This window comes from Crocodylus siamensis, chromosome 4 (genome assembly GCF_052110815.1).
Source record: "Crocodylus siamensis isolate JL-2025a chromosome 4, ASM5211081v1, whole genome shotgun sequence".
NCBI lineage: Eukaryota > Metazoa > Chordata > Crocodylia > Crocodylidae > Crocodylus > Crocodylus siamensis.
Genome location: NC_143398.1, coordinates 67,924,445 through 67,945,521, shown reverse-complemented (window position 1 = coordinate 67,945,521; position 21,077 = coordinate 67,924,445). Strand labels below are relative to the sequence as shown.

The 21,077-nt window shown below is 40.6% G+C and overlaps 1 protein-coding gene across 1 annotated transcript; it reads right to left on the bottom strand.

Moving 5' to 3' along the window:
• Positions 1–1,771: 1,771 nt before the first annotated feature.
• Positions 1,772–21,077, bottom strand: CCT2 (chaperonin containing TCP1 subunit 2). The gene is made up of 16 exons (XM_090042513.1): positions 20,939–21,077; positions 19,956–20,030; positions 19,107–19,172; positions 18,887–18,998; positions 18,551–18,627; positions 17,289–17,401; positions 15,894–16,096; positions 14,185–14,285; positions 13,972–14,099; positions 13,356–13,459; positions 8,837–8,956; positions 7,529–7,657; positions 7,326–7,429; positions 6,372–6,471; positions 5,026–5,167; positions 1,772–2,083 (listed from the first exon to the last, which is right to left on the bottom strand). Exons 1-16 carry the CDS (start codon positions 20,939–20,941, stop codon positions 2,053–2,055), a joined length of 1,608 nt encoding a protein of 535 aa, XP_089898639.1. The 5' UTR covers positions 20,942–21,077; the 3' UTR covers positions 1,772–2,052.

Here is a 21,077-nt window from a genome sequence, read left to right as displayed (position 1 = left end):
AGAAACAGATTTATCCTGGAAATGAACAGTGGCTAAACAAAAAGGTGTCACCTGCAGAGTTTTGACTTTAGCAACAATGGGATAGCATTCCCAAGTTGTAAAGCAGAGAAAAGATCCACTTAAAAATGGAGAGATTTATGGGCAGCAGTAACACAATCTTCAGATAGAAGCAAACAGGGCAAAGTGGATAAAAGCCTAGAAATAAGGGGAAACATGAGAAATCATAAAACGCCACTTGTAGGGCAATCTGCTAATTACTTAGATGCCTGTATGCTAAAAGGATGAGAAATAAATAGAACCTAGATAACAGAGTTGGTGGGATAGTTGGTGTATTGCTATGGATGCTTATAGCTCATATAGGACAGAGGGAAAAAAGAGGGAGATGCTGCTACCTTATAAAGACATATACACTTGTTTTGAAAATGAAGCTTGAGGTAAACTTACTGAAAGCTTTTCCTTGAAGAGAGGAAGGGGAAAACATCGAAGGAAGTACTGTGGTGGGTGTCTTCTTAGATCATTAAAATAAAGAGAAGGCAATAGAGGAGGCTTTTAAACAAAAACAAACAACCCAACAACCAACAGAAACAGGGATACAGCAAAACTAAAACATCTGTATCACAGGGCCTGGTAACTACAGGGGACTTCAAGTCCGCAGTTCTCCAGATGCAGCCTCATCTGTGCTAAAATAGAGGGGAATAAATTATTTCCCATGATCTGTTCGCAACACTCCTACCAGTATGCCATTAGCCTTCTTGGCAACAAGGGCACACTACTGGCTCATCAAATTTCTTATGGAAGTTCTTCCAGTTTCTAAAGAACTGATATAACAGTTATGTAAAAAGGTTGTGAAAAATACAAATGCAGGTTAGGACACATAGGTCTCCAGTTTAGTTTAGCTGGAGATGACCCTGCCTTGAGGAAGAAGTTTGATTATATAACAAGACTGGAAAGGAACTCACAAGCTTATCTATAAAAGGACAGCCAAATAAGTGATCATTCCACAGTGCATGGCTGTACAGATCAATTAAAAAAAATGCAAGGGCATATTTCTTTGCTAGTACTGATGCCTTTGTTTCTGCATTTCTAACACCTCAAAATTAGGAAGGAAATTTTAGGTACAGAAATAACAAGTTATTCAGACAAAGAAATCAATAGCTCCTCAAAATTCTCCTCTTTTAACCAACAGCTTGCTTTGTCATTCACTTCACTTGTTACAAATGAATGATTCTGAAGATAATACAAGTTGCATTTATTTTTACTTCTTCCCCTAAACTCCTGGGAAAACAGCTCCTACAAATAGTTCTATTATTTCTTGCAATAAATATAAATTTTAAATGACATCTATCCAAGACCCTCTTTTAAAGAAGAGAACATTTTACTGTAACTATAATTGTGTTCCTCTCCTTGCCATACAGTCACTTTTAGTGCTAACAATATACAACTTTAACAGCAACAGGATTTCCTCAACACCCAATTTAAAAAAAAAAATACACTCAGCCTTTTTTTTTCTAAACTGCCAGAAAAATGCAATGAACATCCATCATCAGTTACAGAGCCTGCATGGCATGTACTGAATTAATGTTTACTACAATATTATTTTCAAACTACAGAAATACATGACTTCATTTGGAAGAGGACATTTGTGTTTATTTTCTCTCTCCAAATATTAACATCTCTTTTTCAATTAACATTAAGAAACAGGATGGCAGTTCCTTCTCTACCTGGAAATCACACTTGCTGATTCTGTACAAAGGAAAAGAAACAAGTGATATGAATTGACGCTTTTATTTCAGTGTAGTAGATGGAAAACTTGGAAAGGAACAGCAAGGATATGGATACTGCATGCAACCCATGTTTTAAAGTGAACTTTTTTCAAACAAAACAGAAAATAATTTAAAAACAGAAAAATGTAATTGCATGTCACTGATGGAGACGTGTCTTAAACATCTGTTCCATAACCTCGTAAAGCATTATGCTGCTAAAAAAAAAGTACTCTGCAAGATCTGGTCCACACATCTTCATGGGCGGGAAAAAAAAAAAAAAAAAAAAACCTTAACAAGGGTGATGGTCCGGTACACGTTTCCTGGAAAAAAACAAAATGAAAACAAAACTAATTTAAAATATTTCTCCCACCTTGAAGTCTAACTATTTAGTAAAACACTCACAATGTATATTCAGTGCTAACCATCTTCACAAGCATGGAAGCTGGGAGTAGCCCACAATAAGTCAAGCACAGTATCCCATCTCTGAGTGGCCAGAACTACCAGGTTGTTTTTTTTAAGTCTTGGTTAAATCAGCATTGGCAAACAGAATGGGTAACATCTGTCCCCCCAGTAAAGCCTCTTCCTAAAACCTAACAGTCAGAGATAAAGTTAAATCATGACATATCAAGTTTGGTAGATACCAATATAATTGAATAGTTGTACAGACAACATGTTTTAACATTCTGTGGCAATGAGTTTTGCTGTCTCATTCTACATTATGAGAAAAAATATTTCCTTTCATTACTTTCAATTTAGTTGTCACCTTTCAATTTCATTGACTATTTCTTCATTCCCCTTTAAGAAAAATAGGGAGAGAAAATCCATATCCAACTTCTCTTGACTACTTATTACATTACTGGGGCCCGATTTAAATCATAATTTTGCATTTTTTTGTGAAAAACCACAAAAATGGCCCTAAACTTGCTCCTTCAGCTAACCAGAGGGTGTTGGGGGGAGCAGCACCACCACCACCTGGACAAAAAATGGCAGCCCCAGCCATAATATTAGCAAGCTGGGCCTGTGATTTAAACTAGGCCCTACTCATTACTGTATTTACTCACACACCCCCACCCCACACACCTTTCCCCCCGCAAAAAATCAGTCATCAAAAATTGGCATGCATATCTATCTTCTGTTCTGGCAAAGAAAATTAGCTGATCCATTGAAGCATGAAGAAACTAGATATGCACAGGTGTCCGTGGGGCGTTAGTGGGAGGTTGGATTGAGTTAAAAAATTGCCACCCAATGAGTGAATCTCATCTACCATTATTTTTCCCCTTTACCAATATTTGGTTACTTCCTTTGAAGTTTCTCAGAATCCTTTGGACTTGGTTAATTTAGATTATTATTTACTAGTTAGCCACATTCCTGATCCCTCCCTTTTCCACAACATTAGCACAAACCCATTCCAGAAGATTACTGCATCATATCATTAACACCATTTTCAGAGAAAATTCTTTCAGAGACAAGATGAAAGATATAGCAGTAAAGCTTAAAACACATAAGGTCCTTTTGTTCACACAAAATCTTTTAAGTAAAACCATACTACCTTTGCACAGACCTTCAACAGAAATGTATTGCACCTGTACACAATAATGAGGAATTCTTCCTTAGTTATTTTTATTTTATTTCCTATACATTTCTCCAATCCCAGATTTAGCAGGCAAAAGAACTCTGTTGCCAACAATATGAAATGAAGCATGCAGGTCTGATCCCTGAATGGACTCGAATTAGATGATCTCTTAAGGTCCCTTCCAGTCTTACTTTCTTCTTATCTAAGGCTTCTAAAAATGGTGTAATAAAAATTGTAGAGTGCCTCTGACAGCAAAGGTGTCAACCAGCCGTAAAAGAGTGTCTAATATGTCCACACCATTTCATTTAACCAACAGTGGCCTTATTTACCTTACAATAAGTGTAGTTGAGGATGTGTTATTTACATGAATTCCACTGTTGGTAAACATGGACCCCAAGAATGAAATTCAGGTAAGCAATCACTTACAGAAACATCCAGGTATCAAATTAGTCTAAAGCCCAATAGCTAAGCTGGAAAAAAGTAACAGTAAGTGGGGAGAAAAAAAAACAACAAAAACAAAACAAAAAACCTAGCAGAAATCCTTAAAATGATCAGCTGCATTTCAAAAGCATTTTAGACAGCCACTACAATTGTAGCTTTGTTCCTCTCTCATTTATTTATAACATAAGCCTCACTCAAAGCTCATGACTCCCTGCCTCCCCTCTTATACCCCTTTTGACACCTAATCCCAATCAAATTTAATTTGGCCTTTTTTGATTTTGCATACATAATTCACTTCTCCATTTACTTCTACACGCTGTGATTAACAGCTACATCATACCTCATAGATACTTGTGATTTAACATCTCAATGCCTTTTGAGAGTCAACTATTTCTCTTAATGCCCCTGGCAGCCATGCAATTAAAGGCATGATAGGATCTAATCCTTTATCCCAATAATTGTGCTTCCTGCCTTCCCACACATGCATGACAGGTTCTGTGATTTAGGATCAAGCATCAGATTCCACTCATGATCCCAGGCTTCCTCTGCACCAGCAGGCTGGGTACCTGACCATCAGCTACAAGGTGGCTGGCTCTGCAGACCCATATGTCTGTTCAAGCCCCCCTGCTCTGTAGTTCATGGAGCTGGCCAAGCATCTGACCATTGGCAAATTGGGACTGCCCCAGGGCTTGACTCATCTTTTTATCAGCAGGGAGGGACTACCCTGGAACTGGAATACGAGGGTGGTGCCTGTCAGCTAACAGGAGATTGATTTACCCCACAGGCAATCCCTGTCTGCCAACCACCAGTTGACTGTGAGAGTCCCAGGGTTCAACCTCAGGGGCCATTTTGATCAGCTCTCAACTGGCAGACTACCCTGGGGCAGTCCTTGCATGGCATGCTAAATATTCAAGTTATGGCACCACACAAATCAACCACAAAGATATTATACATTTTTCAAGTAATATTTTTGTTGCTGGTTAGTGATTTTATGGTGCTATACATTCTTTGAACATGTGACCACTTCCCATTTCTGGGATGATTAACAGGTCAGAAAAATAACTTGTGCCAGAGGCCTAATGTAAGATATCATGGAAAAAACTGAAAGGTTATCTATAAGTCTTTCACTGAAGGTGAAATATTCTAAGTGTTCGCACCCCACTCCCATGATAAAGGGATTCTTTGGACTGGATATTAAAGGGTATTAAATAACTCAAACAGCAAAATGAGCTTCAGAGATTAAGATACCTTGGTGCTGCTTTAATAATATCATCTACACGAAGAATCATTTCTGCTGCTTCAGCTGCACTCAGCAATACTTGCCGCTTGACTTGAAAGCTTTCAGTTATTCCCAGGGCTGCCATATCTCCAATGACTCCGTCTTTCATATCTTAAAGAAAAAGACAATTTATTCCAGAAAGAATTTAAAGACAACTTAAAGAAGCAGAAAGATAAATGACTAAGGAGAGAAAATTTGTTAACAGCTTCTCCATACCTGGAAATGACAACTTAAATCCAACATATTTCAACTCAGATTTATAGTGGAAATTTTATGTTATTGGGGGGAAGACAAGTCTTGGTATGACCCACCACTTTCTTCTAGCTGTGGAAAGTATCAAAAATAAAAAAGTGTGTCATGTCCCCAAAATTACCTGTCTACAAAAAGCTATTTTGGTAATTTAATGTGATCAGTGTAAATTGCATATAGCCACATGTGTAATGCAACCATACCAAAACAAGCCAAAAAGTTTTGACTTTGCATTTTGAAATCCAATACAGAAACACAAGTGAACAGGGGTATATTTTTAAAAGTATTAACTTCAGAATTTGCGGATATTGCTTACGCTACAGAGAAAGTCCATTCTCTGTAGGGGTGTAGGTTGCAGCCCTGTTGGCCTAAGGACATAGGCAAACAAGGTTCTTCAGGTTAACCATCCAGGAAGAGCACATACCAACTGCAGAGGCTTCCTCAGCCTGACGAAGGGTTTTAAACCCAAAAGCTTGCTCAGAAATTTTTTTTCCAACTATTTAAGTTGGTCTAATCAAAGATATCAGATTCACCCAAAGAACCTTGTCTGCCTAGTCTTCTGTGCAGGAACTTAAAAGTGATATACTCTTCATTCTAACCACACCTTCTATTCCAAGCAGTCAATTGTCAAATTGGAGCATCTGCCTGTTACAGTTACCGATCATTTCATTTAGTATTCCTCACCTTCCATGTTTCATCACTTTCTAATTCTGCTCACATTTAACTGAATCACAGCAGTAACAGTCACTGATTTGACCAATATACCTTATTAGGAATGCAAGAGTTTAGTTAACAGCCACAAAGCCATCTCTATTCCAAAAGGTAAAGATGAACAACAACCTTATCTCAGAGGTCAATAAACTGGAGAGTCAACTAGTAAGCTACATGTTAAGATAACATAAAAGACTAATAAGAACTAAATCAGTTTTAAACTTAATATCTAACGTTGCTACAAGATGCAAATAAAGTTGATGCCAATGTTAGATTTATACTTTCATTATAATAATTTTCTTTTGGACCCAATGATTTTTTACTTTGTCTCCATATGATGTATCAAATTCCTCACCAAGTCCATAAGTCGTTTTCCCTTCACTGTGAGCAGCTCTGAGCTGAGCAACCAGATCTGCACTGTCGTAGCCAGCATTATCAGCTATGATGACTGGGATCTAAAGGAATAAGCACAGACAGTTGAGAGGACATTCCAAATTCCCAAGCAATTCCCTTTAAGGTTCCTAAGTTACTTTAGTCACAAGAACAAACAGGACAAGCAAATCATGCAGTTACAGAAAACATGCAAAGCTTTTCCCATTAGGATTGTCAACACATTTTCATTCAAGTCACAGGCATCTGAAGTTACATTATAAAACCTTACTGTACTATGAACAATTTTAATTGTAGAAACTTGTTGAGATGTCTGGTACACAAATCTCTATCCTGAAAATTAGTGCAAATTTTCAAGCCGAAAAGAGGGGTATTTACAAAAGCCAGAAGTTACTTGAAAATATATTTTTGATCTGAAATTTTAGTTACAAAACAGATACTAAGCAGCTCTAAAACAAACTTGGGTATATTCTTTTAATCCTCTATGTATGCATCTCAGTAATTAGGAGCTGGAAAAAACCATCACATCTTGATTCTGTCTCAGGCTTTTGACCTTATCAGATATCACAAACCAAAAGCAGAAGGAAGATCTGGAAACTCCAAGATCAAAATAAAATGCGAATTAAAAACAACTGACAAAATTAACACGCTGACCTACTCAAATACAAAACAGGTACATGAAGTAATGATTATCATATCAATACATTAACAAGAGGAAAGATTAGTCCAACAACTTTTGTCTAATTACAGAGCCAGGATAAGTGATTTAATAAATTTAATTTCTGTACCTCTAGTCAATCAAAATCTGAAAAAGTAACAACTAAAATATTTGGATACTTGTCTTTCACCTTACTCAGACAAGTCTTAAAAATTTTAGTTCTACTGGCTACTCCAATAATTTGAATGAACTCTAACTTACCATTCTCAAAGCCTTAGCAAAAGAGTCCATTGCAACAGATTCTTTGCCTGGTGTCCTGTTGGCAAGCTCTGTGACTGCATGAGCCATCAGCATCTCTGAACAACCTGTATATTAAAAGACACACATGCATCTTATATGTGAGTCAACTCACAACCACTAATTGTGTTAAAGGCATTGAGAAAAAAAGAAATCTAGGTATTTACCTCCACCATACACAGTTCTAGTGTCTTTCACAGTTTGGGCAAGGACACAGAGAGCATCATGCAAAGATCTTTCTGCTTCATCTAGAATTTGCTTAGTTGCTCCACGGAGAACTATGGTGCAAGCTTCACCTAATATGATGAAAAATAGCAAACAGTTAAGAACATCTAACAAAACCAGTAATTTAAATGTTAATAAAAAGCAAAACCTAAAAGTAAGCTACCTGAGCATTTAGACTGGTTTTACTATCATTAAGACATCAGCATAAAAAAAATACAACAGATGGCATGTCACAAAAGGAATGAATTTTTATGGTACCACTTTTTTCATTTTCTCTCATTCCCACATTACTTCAGATTAAACCGTTTCTTCACAAGTAAAAGCTGTAACAAAACAATTATTTGCCAAATCACGTATTGTTTATAGATATTGGTATCTATTTACCAATGAAAGTTTTTACATAATAGATCAGTATTTGTATCACAACAGTTTCATCTTGCAAAATTAGTTATGTTGTTGTGAAAAACAGAATTAAAAAAATGCAATTTTGGGCAAGATTAACAGGTGCATTAGCTAAGACATGGGGTGATTGTGACACTAATAGATGCTGGTGAGGTCTCATCTATGTGAAGTTCTGGGCTCTGCATTTTAAGACTGATTGAGAAAAGTTAGGAGGATCCAACATCAGGTAACAAAAGTGTTAAATGGGTTACGAAGGCAAGAAGTAAAAATAAGAAATACAAGGAAGAGCTTGGAGAAAAGGGGAGGGCATGATAGCAGTCTTCAAGTATTTGGAAGGCTACCATAAAGAGGAGGAAGAACTGCTCTTCCTAGCTGCAGAGGGCAGTACACTAAATAATGGATTTAAATTGCAATATGCATTAAATAGTGAAAATAACATTAAATGACTGAGGCAGTGAACAGACTGTCCAAGGAAGTTTTAAAATCTATTTCATTGGAGGGTTTCAAGAAGAGGTTGGCTAGGCATTCAATAAGGATTACTTAGGAGTAGAAGTCCTGTTTTCATTCAAGAGGTTGGATCCCTCAAGGTCCTTTCCAACTCTATTATTTTAAGTTTGAAGTTTTAATCTTACCAAGACGCAAGCAACTGCAGATTAACAATGTCAGCCATATATACACATCTTTCAAGAATAGGGTCTTTCTGTTTGCCAAGCTTTCAAATACAAAGCAACACTTTTTTGGCTCATCTGACATCTATTCTCATGCAATCATTTACTGGACAGTTTCTATACAAGTGGTTTCAGTAAGTAAATGCAGTTACAATGGCAAGCCAACGGTAAGACACTTACCCATAGCTACTCCAGAGAAGTGAATAAGCTTATCTTCTCCAATCATGACTTCTTCAATAAGCTTGCAACTTCCTAGTTTTACCAGCTCTGGGTGCTCAAAGGTTGATGCAATTTCACCACCTAAGAACATAAATTCATATTAAACTGCTTGTTCAATTTCCATCTAAAATTAGCTCTTGGAAGACCTGAAGCTTCCTTTTGTTAAACACACTGGGCCAGTTTCCCAAGATGATAGGCAAGTATGCATTTCTCAGCTGTTCTCTAATTCATATTTTGATATTTAAAAAAAGAAGATGAAGAGCTAGACTGAGCTGATGACTGGAAAGAAAGCCTTCATATGGTAAGTCTTCACCAGAAAACCAGGGTAATTAACACAAGATTAAGTCCTAGTGAAAAAACGGTGTTAACTAACCCAAGTGAAGAGCACAACCAAGTTGGGAACACAGCATTTTCATCTTATAAAAAGTAAACCAAAAACGTTAAAGTGGAAAGAGCATTCGGCCAAATCCAAACAGTCACAAAGCTTCCTCGCATGCGTGGGCGAGCTCTACCCGACTCAAGAAGTCTATGGACCGATGAGAGGTAAAGTGCTGCTGGACCTAGTACTAGCTAAAGGGGATGATCTAGTCACTGACCTCAGAACCCAAGGAAAGCTGGGAGTCAGTGACCATGAGCTGATCACTGTTACTATCCATTGCAAAGCTGGCAAGTCAGTCAGCAATGCAGAAGTCCTTGACTTTAGGAAAACTGACTTTGATGAGCTCAGGAGGCTTGTTGTCAAGGCCCTAAGAGGCCATGACTCAACAGGGAGAGAAATCCAAGATGAGTGGTTACTTCTTAAGGGAGTGATCCTGAAAGCACAAGAGATGTCCATCCCATCTCAGAGGAAAGGTAGCAAAAGGGCACAGCAACCCCACTGGCTCAGCAGTGGACTCATGGACCTCCTACATCTAAAAACAGATGCTTATAAAGGATGGAAGACAGAAATCACCACTAAGGAGGAATATTCTGCACTGGTCCGTACCTGTAGGGAGCAAACCAGGAAAACCAAGGCTGCAACTGAACTCCAACTGGCTACACGTATCAAGGACAATAAAAAGTCCTTTTTCAGATATGTGGGGAGTTGGAAGAAAAGCAAGGGTAACACTGGACCCCTGCTAAACCAAATGGGACAACTGACAACCAACACCCAACAAAAAGCTAACCTGCTTAATGGGTACTTTATGTCATTTTTTTGCCAACCTAAAGGGACTACCTTGCCTCACATGATGCAGGATGGCCACGGTGGGGGTCAATTTATACCCAACATTCGTGTAGATCTTGTAAAGAAACACCCCGAGAGGCTGGACACCTTCAAGTCACCTGGTCCTGACAGCTTGCACCCCAGAGACCTTAAGGAGCTGTCAGGCATCATAGCCCAGCCACAGGCAAAGATATTCAAGAACTCATGGTGCTCAGATGAATTACCAGAGGACTGGAAGAAGGCCCATCTTCAAGGGAGGAAAGTAGATCCGGGGAATTACACGCCAATTGGCTTGACCTGAATCCCTACAAAGATTTTGGAAAAAATTATCAGAGACCATTCTACACAAGCTGGCTGATGGTAACATCCTGAGGGACAGCCAGCACAGGTGTGTCGCAGGTATGTCTTGCCTGACCAAATCTCATTTTCCTCTATGACCAAGTGACATATCACCTGAAGAAAGGAGAAGAGATTGAAATCATATATCTGGACTTTAAAAAAGCCTTTGATCTGGTGTCCCATAATATCCTCATGGAAAAACTGGCTAACTGCAGCCTTGGCTACATCACAGTCTGATGGTTGGGGAACTGGCTTCGAGGTCAGACCCAGAGAGCAGTAGTCAGCAGAAGTGAACCACCACGGTGCTCCGTGACTAGTAGTGTCCCCCAAGGCTCTATCCTCGGACCTGTACTCTTTAACATTTTTATTAACAATGTAGACACTGGTGTCAGAGGCAGACTAGCCAAGTTCGCCGCTGACACCAAACTTTAGGGCAGAGCACCCGCACCTGGGGATAGGCTGATGATCCAGGCTGATCAGCCTTGATAGGCTTAGGTGAGCAGATGAAAACCTGATGACATTCAATACAGAAAAATGCAAGGTACTCCACCTCAGGGGAAAAAAAACCCTGCATCACACTTACAGGCTCAGCAGTGGTACACTTGCTAGCACCACAACTGAAAAGGACTTGGGGGTCATGACTGACGAGATGAATGTGTGCCACCAATACAATGTCACAGCTGATAAAGCAAACAAAACTCTAGCTTACATCCATAGATTCTTCTCAAGCAAATCCCAGGACGTCATTATCCCGCTGTACTTGGCCTTGGTGAGGCCACAGCTGGAGTAGTGCACTCAATTCTGGGTTCCACAATTCAAGAAGGATGTGGAGAAACTTGAGAGTCCAGAGGACAGCCACAGACATGATCAGAGGGCAGGAGAACAGGCTTTATGATAAGGGGCTGAGAGCCATGGGACTCTTCAGCCTGGAAAAGAGCAGGCTTAGGGGTGACCTGGTGGCAGCCTATAAGTATATAAGGGGTGTACATCAGGATCTGGGGTAACACCTGTTCACCAAAGCACCCCATGGGATGACAGGGTCCAAAGGTCACAAACTTCTCCAAGACTGTTTCAGGCTGGACATAAGGAAAAGGTTTGCTGTCCGAGCCTCCAACGCCTGGAATAGAGTCCCTCCCGAGGTGGTGCAGGCACCAACTCTGGACTCTTTTAAGAAACGTTTGGACTTTTATCTTGCTGGGATCCTTTGACCCTAGCTGACTTCCTGCCCCTGGGGCTGGACTCAATGATCTTCCAAGGTCCCTTCCAGCCCCAATATCTATGAAATCTATGAAAAATGGTACAACTGAAACAAAAATGTCTGAATTTACAGATAGGCCAAAACAATAGCTTGGAAATTTGAACTTCCCCATTAATTTCAATACATGTTAACTCAGATGCCAAAGGTGGGTGCCAAGGTGCATAGTTGACAACCTAGAGGTTGTAAATTCAAGGCCATAGCAGCACTCACAGCATGGCCTGCCAGATTCCAATGAATCTGCAAATTCTGCTAAATACCTTGTCACACAGACACGAAGAAGGAACTCTGATGTCAGCGATGCAGTTAATGCTGACAAGCAAAGAGTTTGGAAAATGACACTCTACATTCACATGTTAGGAAACACCAGACTCTTGATATCCATATATGACACAAATTTAACACAGAAAAAGAGCTCCGTCTTGGATTCAAGTGCCAGAGTGGGGACTGAAGCTGGAGTTGCTGCAGCTTAGCTGGGATCAAGGTGGCTCATGCAGGGAAGACTGCTACAGTGTGGGAAATTGGGAAGACAAGGGGATGAAAGGTTGTGCTGGGGAGACAGTACAGTAGCAGCAAAAGCTGCTGTAGCCCCAATCTAGCCATGTCTTTTTCCCTAGCCAGGGCCAGAGGTAGAATCAGAGGCATACCAAATAAGGGGATTGGGGACACAGACAAATTTAAAGACTACTATTCAACAGTTAGATTTCATACACAGAGTATTATAACAAGCTTATAATTTTCCATGAATTAATATAATTACCAGGGGGGCAGGGAAGAGGGGTGTCAAATTCAAAACTGTCTTGGATTCGGGTAAATTTGGTATCAAAGAGAAAGCTTATGGGCAAAAATATTTGCTTCATCTCCACAAAGCACTCAAAGATGTACAAGTGTAAATTGGTATAATGCAAATTTGAAATTGTTTGGAGTTCTTTAAAATCAAAAGCATCAGCTGCTATGTGTTAAATACACACAGCTCTCAACTATATTCAAATTCATTCTCTTATTTCACCACCATTTTTGGACTATGATGCCTGTAGGATTACTTTTACAGAATACTAAGATAGTTTTACACAGCTATGATCATAGGAATAACAATGATCCAAAATACCCCTTCCATTCCTAAATCCAGTCCCCTGACCAGTCCAACCGGTTAAGCTCCATCTTAAGACTAGTCAGTGTTACTGCTACTGGACTGCTTGCCTCTACTACTGCTCTACTACTGCTACTGGAATATTGTTCAAAAACTTCATTCCTAGCTTTTAGCCCAAAAGTTTATTCATGGCAGGTTTATACACATTTGTGCTTCCACTTAAAACATTGTTTTCTTTCCTAGCACTTTCCTCTGAAGTGTATTTCTAGACAGCAGTCATATGCTCACTTAGTCTTCATTTTGCTACGGGTATGGACAAAACAGCAAGTTATAGCCAGTTAGCCTTCTTTCATTCAGCTGGCTTAAACAGGGACAAGCTAACCAGCCAGTCTGGCTTTCATCTACTGGAGGGTAACAACAGGTAGATGAACAGCTACAACAGAACAGCTGCTCTGCAGTAAAAGTCCTCACTTCTTAATTCACTGTACTTTGCCTATATGCCAAGTCAAACAAACCAAGTATTAACATTTAATGAAACTATAAGTGACTAACAATACCGAGGTCCCAATACTGCAAAGTTGCTTCTTTATACCTGTAACAAGAGCCAGACGTTCTACACCTGCAAAATCTGCATGTTCAATAGCCATAACACCAGCAGCTCCAAAGAGCTGCTCAGGGTAGTTATAAATCAGCTGCCTACAATTAAAGCAGAAACACAGATTTAATGTTACAGGAAGTAGGCACCCTTCAAAATTTCATAGCAGCAAGAAACCCACTCAACATGTAAGAATAGATTTGCTATGGAATCATTACTTATACTTTAAATTGGAGAAATATCCAGTGCAATTTTGGCTCAGCCAGAAACTGCTACCAGTTCAGTAGGAGCTGTGACATGATCAAGTCTTACCCAGTGAGAGGGTGAATTATGCTGACTATGGGACTCTGCTCTGTTTGTATACATGAAAGACATTTAGCTATGCTAAACGTATACTGTGGCAGTTAAGAATGTGGAAAAAAAATTCCCCCTCCTTTCACTTCCCCAAAAAAAGTTCTCCGTCTTGTTTGCTGCTGCAGGGCAGAGGGGGGCAGGATTGAACATGAGACAATATAGTCTGGTAGAAAAGCTGGGTCAGAAACCTCAAAACAGTATTTTGCCAATTTATGAAGATCAGTCAAGCACCTTATTCCTCACATAAGGACATACATACCTGTTAATAAAGCAGTTTATCCCATGCTTAAGAATACGCTCAACTTTCTCTTTCATTTTTTCTTTTTCCGCCTGTTCAATTTCTGCTACCTTTGCAGTTGAATCCACTCTTACACGAGAGCCAAAAATCTAAATTAAAGATACCCCGCAGAGATATTAGGATCCTAAATTAACTGCCATGAATAGAGAAGATTTCTACTGCAGTATCACTTACCTTAATTTTATCTGTATCCATACCAGTATTTGCAATAAGTATCTTTGCATTTTCAATTCTTTTTGGTTGGTTGACACCAATTTTTTTGTCTAGCAGAAAGCCTGCAGTGAAAGAGGGAGTAAAATATCAAGATTTTACATTAGAAGAGAAAAACAATGCAAGAAAATCTGTGAAAAGCTTATCTAACAGTAACATAGATGTTTCTTGAAACAAATGCATATGAATGCATCTCTCTCTCACACATGATTAGCAGAGCCTGATTTAAGTCACAGACCCAGTTCGGTAATATCATGGGCTGATAGTACTGGGGGCTGTGGTTTTCAAACCCAAATCGCAGCTCCCCCCTCACAGCCCCCGACTGGCTGATAGCCTCTTCCTCTCTCCCCACCCAGCAACAGCCTGGCTTGCATGCACAAGTTGTGCTGCAGGCCAAACATGCTCCTGGGTCAGATCAACTTATTCCCCCTGCACTGAAGTCAGCTTATTCAGGGAAACCCTCGCCCTCTAGCACCAGGAAGGAGGACGAGATGCCGGTGCAGTGGGCCAGCAGAGCCCCACTCCCCACCACTAAGCAGGGACAGGTACTGAGGGGAGGGAGGGATCTCCCTCCATCCCTCACAGCTGGAGCTTCCCCCTCACCTCTACACCCAGCAGGGGACATGGAACCCCCTTTCCCCTTGCTGCCTCCTGGATATTGCAGAGAACATTGTGGGGGGGGGAAGACAGGCAGGGTGAGGTGAGCAGGAATATAAAAGGGAAGGCCCGGCCCAGTGGTACCTTTGCTTTCCTTTCTCGGCTGAGCTGCACCATACAAAACCACTTCAATCCAGGCCAGGACTGGGGCTAAGCTGGGAAGGCAGCCAACCAGCACCTTCCACCAGCTACCACTGCTGCCTTAGGAGTCCTGGCCTCCTAATGTTGCATCACCCCCCACTCCCTCCAATCCACAGGCTGTGGAAGGACTAGGCAGGCAGCAGCTCCACTCTGGTGCCAAATGAAGTGCAGACCAGGTCAGTGCACAAAGATGGAGCTGGGGAGGCTGCTTCTGCCACCTCTACCTCATGGAGGCCAGCAGAGCTCAGAGGAATCCTGACAGTGGCAGGAGGTGGGGTAGGACTATTCTCCTCTGCCCTACTGCCACCACTGCTGCTCCCCCAGCTGGCCAGCCACACTGCTCCCATGCAACACTTCATGGGTAGGAATCGACGGGGTGATGGACATTGTGCGTCAAGAAGAGGGAGTTGGGAGCTGTGGGGTAGAGGTAAGGCACATGGCACTATTGGGGGCCATGGCTGCCACTCTGGCTGTAATAGGGGCATGAAGGCAATGGCTGTAAGGGAGGGGTTGTCAGAGTAGTCCCACCCACAGCAGAAGGCTAAGGTGTGGGGGCAGAGCTGCTGTCACATCCACTTGTCCCTGCAGCTTCTCTGTTACCCCAGTGATTTTCTGCAGGAAGAGGGGGTGGGGAGGCTGGGGTTGCTACTCCCTTCTGCCCAGGGCAGGGCAGCCATCTTGTTCCAACAAAATGCCACATGGCCACTTGCTAGAGAACTCCCTAACAAGTGACCATATTGTAGTATTTTGTTGTAAATTGCATTTTTGGGGGAAATTACTTTTGTTATTTTCATGAAAAATTGAAAATCACAATTTAAATCAGGCCCTAGTTATTAATCACAACTTAAATTTGCCATTACTATATAAAGACATACCTTCATCTAAGTAAGAGTCTGCCAGACTTCCACCTAATTTCTTGATGACATGGATAGCTTCCAGATTACCAGATCCTTTCAGTCTAAGAACAGCTTCCACTGCTAGTTTGGTAAAATGGTTTTTATGATGAGTAAGCAGTTTTGAAGAAAGTGTGGTCCCTGCGATATTCATTAAATCTTCACGAAACTTTACTTCATCATCACTAAAAGAAAACATCTTTTTATCTACATATTCAAGTGAGCATAATTAAGTGGCGAAAACTGGAGAAGGAAATGGTTGACAATCGCAATATATTCTCTCTCCTTTTCAAATTCAACATACAGCCGTAAAAAATGTTCATTTTGGACACTGACACATTCTAGTGCCATATGCCTCTCTATAGAAAAGGTACTCGCTCCATAAAGGTCTGACTTTATGTAACTAACCTTTTGAAAGATAGTATTTTCCTGTTTATCAGAACCCAACAAATAACTTCAACCCCTACACAGCCTGTTCTATTTCCCAACACACATCCTAGGTGAAAGCAGCAAATGCAAAGTAATCCTATACTTCTCAAAGTATTTAACAGGAGATAAACAACCTGAATCAATAATGTATTTTCAAAAAAACCTCAAAATGCTTTCTTCTTTTTTAAAAAACAAGTCCAAAACTAAGATGTTCTTCAAGTTTAACTGTGTCTGTTTTCTGTTTCTCCATTAGGCACCAGAAGTGCCTTTTCTCATTTTCATTAAAACTACACAACTGAGACTACATCTGGTATTCTTAACATTATTTTTTAAATACAAAATTGGGTTGTTTTTCCAAGGAAGAAGTAACTTTGAAATAAGGTTTAGAGAGACTGTGCTTTTACTCATCGATATTGAAACTACAAGTCTTCAGCTAAAGCCAACGTTAAGTAGTGATTTTAATTTTTCCTAATATGGAGCAAATTATGTTTCAGATCCACAGCTATATGCATTTCTTAAAATTCTAAATACATTTTCAAAGCCCCATCTTTTACTGAACAAACCAGTAAGAAACATCTGTATATTAATTCCAGCAATTCTCAATAGGGCTGCTAGTTGAAAGATTTGAAAGGAAAATCCATATTGTTAAAACATTCTAACCTATTATAGTTTAAGTTCTCTCCTAGAACAGAAAAGTTCTTCTGCAGTCAAACAAGTGAAAACCAACTGGACTAAGAACTGGAACTTTCCAAGGGGCACCTTGAGCATATCAACGGATGCCTAGAGCCCAAAAAAGTCACTGTTCTATTATGTGGACTATGTCAGCAAAGAAGCAGAACATTTTTCAACCGTTGCTTAATTTTCACCTCTACTTGTCAGTCTTGGACAATTTCTATAAAAGCTACTTAAACAGCAAGATAAATTACTTCAGAATTTTAACACACTTACCCATGATCAACTGCAGCTTTCAGAAGGGCTTCTCTTGCTGCCTTTGTGGCTTCTCTCCAACCTGCAATAATGGTTTGAGGATGAATCTTCTTTGCAATCAGTGACTCAGCCTCCTATTAAAATAAAACACAAGAAGAACAATGTGTTTGGGAAGAGAATTCAAACAGGCCATTAATCTGCTAGGTAATGTTTACGGGAAATTATACATATACACACGCACACACACTGTACATTTCTACAGAACTCTGTAATTCCATGCTGTGAGTAGTAAGTCATAGCTGGCTAAAGTGCTGATATCCACCCTTGAAAAAATCCCTCAGAAATGCTGACTGATGAAAACCAGAGTATCATGTAAACAGCAAGCAAGCTTTTATAAAAGCATTATCTTTCACTGCAGTTGTGCATTTGCTCCCTGTTCAGTCACAAATGAAACTCAAGGTGTTAGTGTTCAAAGCCAGGTTTGGTTTGGAACTGAGCTGTCACCCTAGTCCTTGTAGCTGCAGTACAAGCAAACTAACAATGTCAGCCTCTGAAGGTGGATCAGAAATAGTTTAACAGCCTTCGTAACAGTACAAAACATTTAATCAAATCTATTTACTTTTTTTGTTGTTGCAAAAAACAGGTTTTATATTATAAATGCTTATTAAAAAGATTATAATTTTCAAAATACAGGATAAAAGTATAATAGAAAGTCTCTTGAAGTTTTTACAACCCAGCACTGCAGCATGCTGCTAAATGTAAGAACCAAAAAGGTAAAACTATTGATTGGCAAATAATCTGGATACATAAAACAGGAGAAACTGAGGTAAGTATAAACATTAAATTGTAAAAACTGAAGCAGTTATAAGACATGAAACAATTAAAAAAATTAAACATGTTAATAAAAACAGCTTTCAAGGTTTTCTTCTCACAATTTGAGCATAGGGGTGGAAAAGATGCAGACTTACCAGAGTTTAGGCTGAATCCACTGTAATTGTTTCATCAACCCATGGTACTTACCCTCTCCCCAGTTTCATTAAGGGATAAATTACTGTTTCTCAGCTCCATTTACAGAAAGAGAAATTACAATAAATCAGCTGAGAAACAGTATATCTCCCATCCCAAAGAGACACCATTGTTTCATCCATACAAGCCCACAGGTAGGCAGGACATTAAAGCTCACACCATGAATTGCATGTTGTGTTAGCATTCACTATACCACAGTACTTGAACACCAGAGCTAAAAGCAGCACTAAAAACATGAACTGTCAGTATAATATTACCCTTAGCAATTCTGCTGCCAAGACAGTTACAGACGTAGTTCCATCACCAACTTCATCATCTTGAACCTTTGAAATATCTTAAAAGAAAAGAAGAAAAGAAATCATCACTACTAATTCCCTGGTTCTAGTATCCTGCTACTCATTAGACTTTAACTACACATGCTTATATAGAATACCTGTTACCTGGCGCAGCACTTAATATTGCGCCACCAACATGCTTTTAGTGAAAGCAAAGCAAAGAACAAACAAAAAGCAATATCCTTTAAAAAAATTCTAATAAAAAAGTATGAAGATATTTAAAATACTTCTCTGATGAACATTTAGCTAAAAACTCACCAACCAAGACTTTGGCTGCTGGATTGTCAACTCCAATAGCTTTTAAGATGGTTGCACCATCATTGGTGACCGTTACTGTGCCATCTCTTCCAGTACTTAGGAGAATCTTGTCCTATAGGATGCAAGGTTTAGGATGCTACTTGAAAAATGTACTTTGTGGCATCAAGAGCTGCAAGGAATAGTAATAGTTATGGTCTCTAAGAACCTGCAAATAGCTTACCATGCCCTTTGGCCCCAGGGTGCTCTTAACTAGATCTCCAACAGCAATGGCACCGACAAAGGAAGACTGAAATGAAAGTGAACAAGCTATCAGAGAAAGAATCATCATTTCTGTTCTGAGCAATCAGCTTAATTTCAGACTCACTGAATAAGATATTATAGATAACTGTCATAATCTAGTCCCTTTATTGACACATCCCCTCATGTAGGGTCTAGCTCAGGCTCCCCTGCATTTAATTCACCAATCCATTGCTAGGAATTGGGATCACTGAAACCAAAAGAATACTTCACTGTCTTCCCATTCTCAATGTCTGTCTGACACGCACAGCCCTTGGCAACTGGGGACAACAATTAGTAGAGTTTCTGCTCAACCCCCTAAACAGAGAATGCTTTGCAAAAGTGGAATCTTGCTAGTCAAAGAAAACGTAGTTCTTACAATTTAGCAAGCATCTAATGAAGATTCACAAATTGTAATTTTTTTAAAGTTCCAAACTGAGCTAAATTGTGGCCGTTTTTCCATGGGAACAAAGGCACAATGATCCCAAAGTCCAAGCCCCCCGACAAGCATCAAGTTCTTTCAGTAAAACAGTTGCAAGATTTTAATTAATACAAGAAAAGCATTTCTCTCATTTTCTTCTCAGATATACCTGGATCATTTTTACTTGATTTTTTTGGAAGGTTAATGTTAGGCAGTACGTAGCAAGAATTGTTTCAGCCTTAACTAATAAATTTTGGTTATGAGCAATACAAGTGTTTTACAGCAGGAACTGCCAGGGAACTTTTTTTGTTATGTAGAAAGTGTAAGGAAAGCATATGAGATGTTATCAGTTTCACGGATGATTTAACTCACCAAACGAGCTGTTTCTGCTTTTTCTTCATCTGCACCTGCCTTGAAAATATTCACCGGAGCAAGGGAAAGGGATGCCTGAAACAACAACGGTCACAAATCCGGCATTCAGCTTTAATGTAATGCTTGCCTTTTTTTTTTTTTTTTTAAACACACCTCACAAACATGGCTACCACCAGAAAACAGGAATCTCCATCCGGGAAAACTTGAGAGCAGATTGGACACTTGGCTGGGAAGGGATGAGCCTGCCTCCAGCAGGGGGCTCAACTAGGTCTCACCTGGTGAGGTCCCTTCCAGCCCTACTTCCTTATGGACAATAAGGAAAGCTTCCCCCTTACTGCTGAATCACAGGACTGCAGCTACCCTTTCTGTCCAGTTGGATACATTTTAATAATATAATTTTTTAAATAACTGTAATAAACTTATTACTGTGGAATCACAGGACTGCAGGGATATTTTCTGGCCAGGGTTGGATTACATTTTAATAGCTTAATTGGTTTTTTAATAATTGGAATAAGCTGTAATTGGAGAGACAATAACCTCCACTCAAGGGGGCAGACTGGAGTCGGAAGTGGCCGTGCAGGTGCTCAGCACCCTGCCGCATTTGCCCAGAGAACAGAAGTAAAACCCGCTCGGACTTGGGGCACACGCTGGACCAGCTCCTTAATCTCTGCGGCTCCTCTCTGGGGGCCTGAGGCGGCGGCGCCGGCCCGGCCGCTCACTCCCCACAGGCGCGGCTGCCCCGGGGCGCGACAGCACCCAGCGCTCGCTCCATCGTGGGCACGTGACGGGGGGAGGGGGGACCCCGCCACCCTCGAACCTTCCAGACCGCCCCGCCCGGCTAACGGATCGGGGGAGGCGGGGCCGCCGCAGGAGTGCAGCCGGAGCTGAGTGCGGGGAAGGACTCACGCGGCGCAGACATAAGAAGCCAAGCCGGCTCGGCCCGGCCCGGCCCCAGCCCCAGTTCTTCCGCGCCCGATACTCACCATGATGGCGGCAGCACTACGAGCGAAGCCTTCCAACCAAGCCGACCCCACGAGCTGCCTCGCGCGCGCCACCAGAAGTTGCGTCGATCGCAAGCCGCCGGAAGAGGCTGGGCTGCCCTGCCCTGCTCAGCGCTCAGGC

Bases quoted from the DNA above. Each gene is read 5' to 3' on its own strand.
- CCT2 (XM_090042513.1), bottom strand. The intron at 17,402-18,550 runs GTAATATTATAC...TTATTTTAATAG, and splicing joins TGGCAGCAGAATTGCTAAGG to GAGGCTGAGTCACTGATTGC. The intron at 6,472-7,325 runs GTAAGTTAGAGT...TTATTCCTTTAG, and splicing joins TTGCTAAGGCTTTGAGAATG to ATCCCAGTCATCATAGCTGA.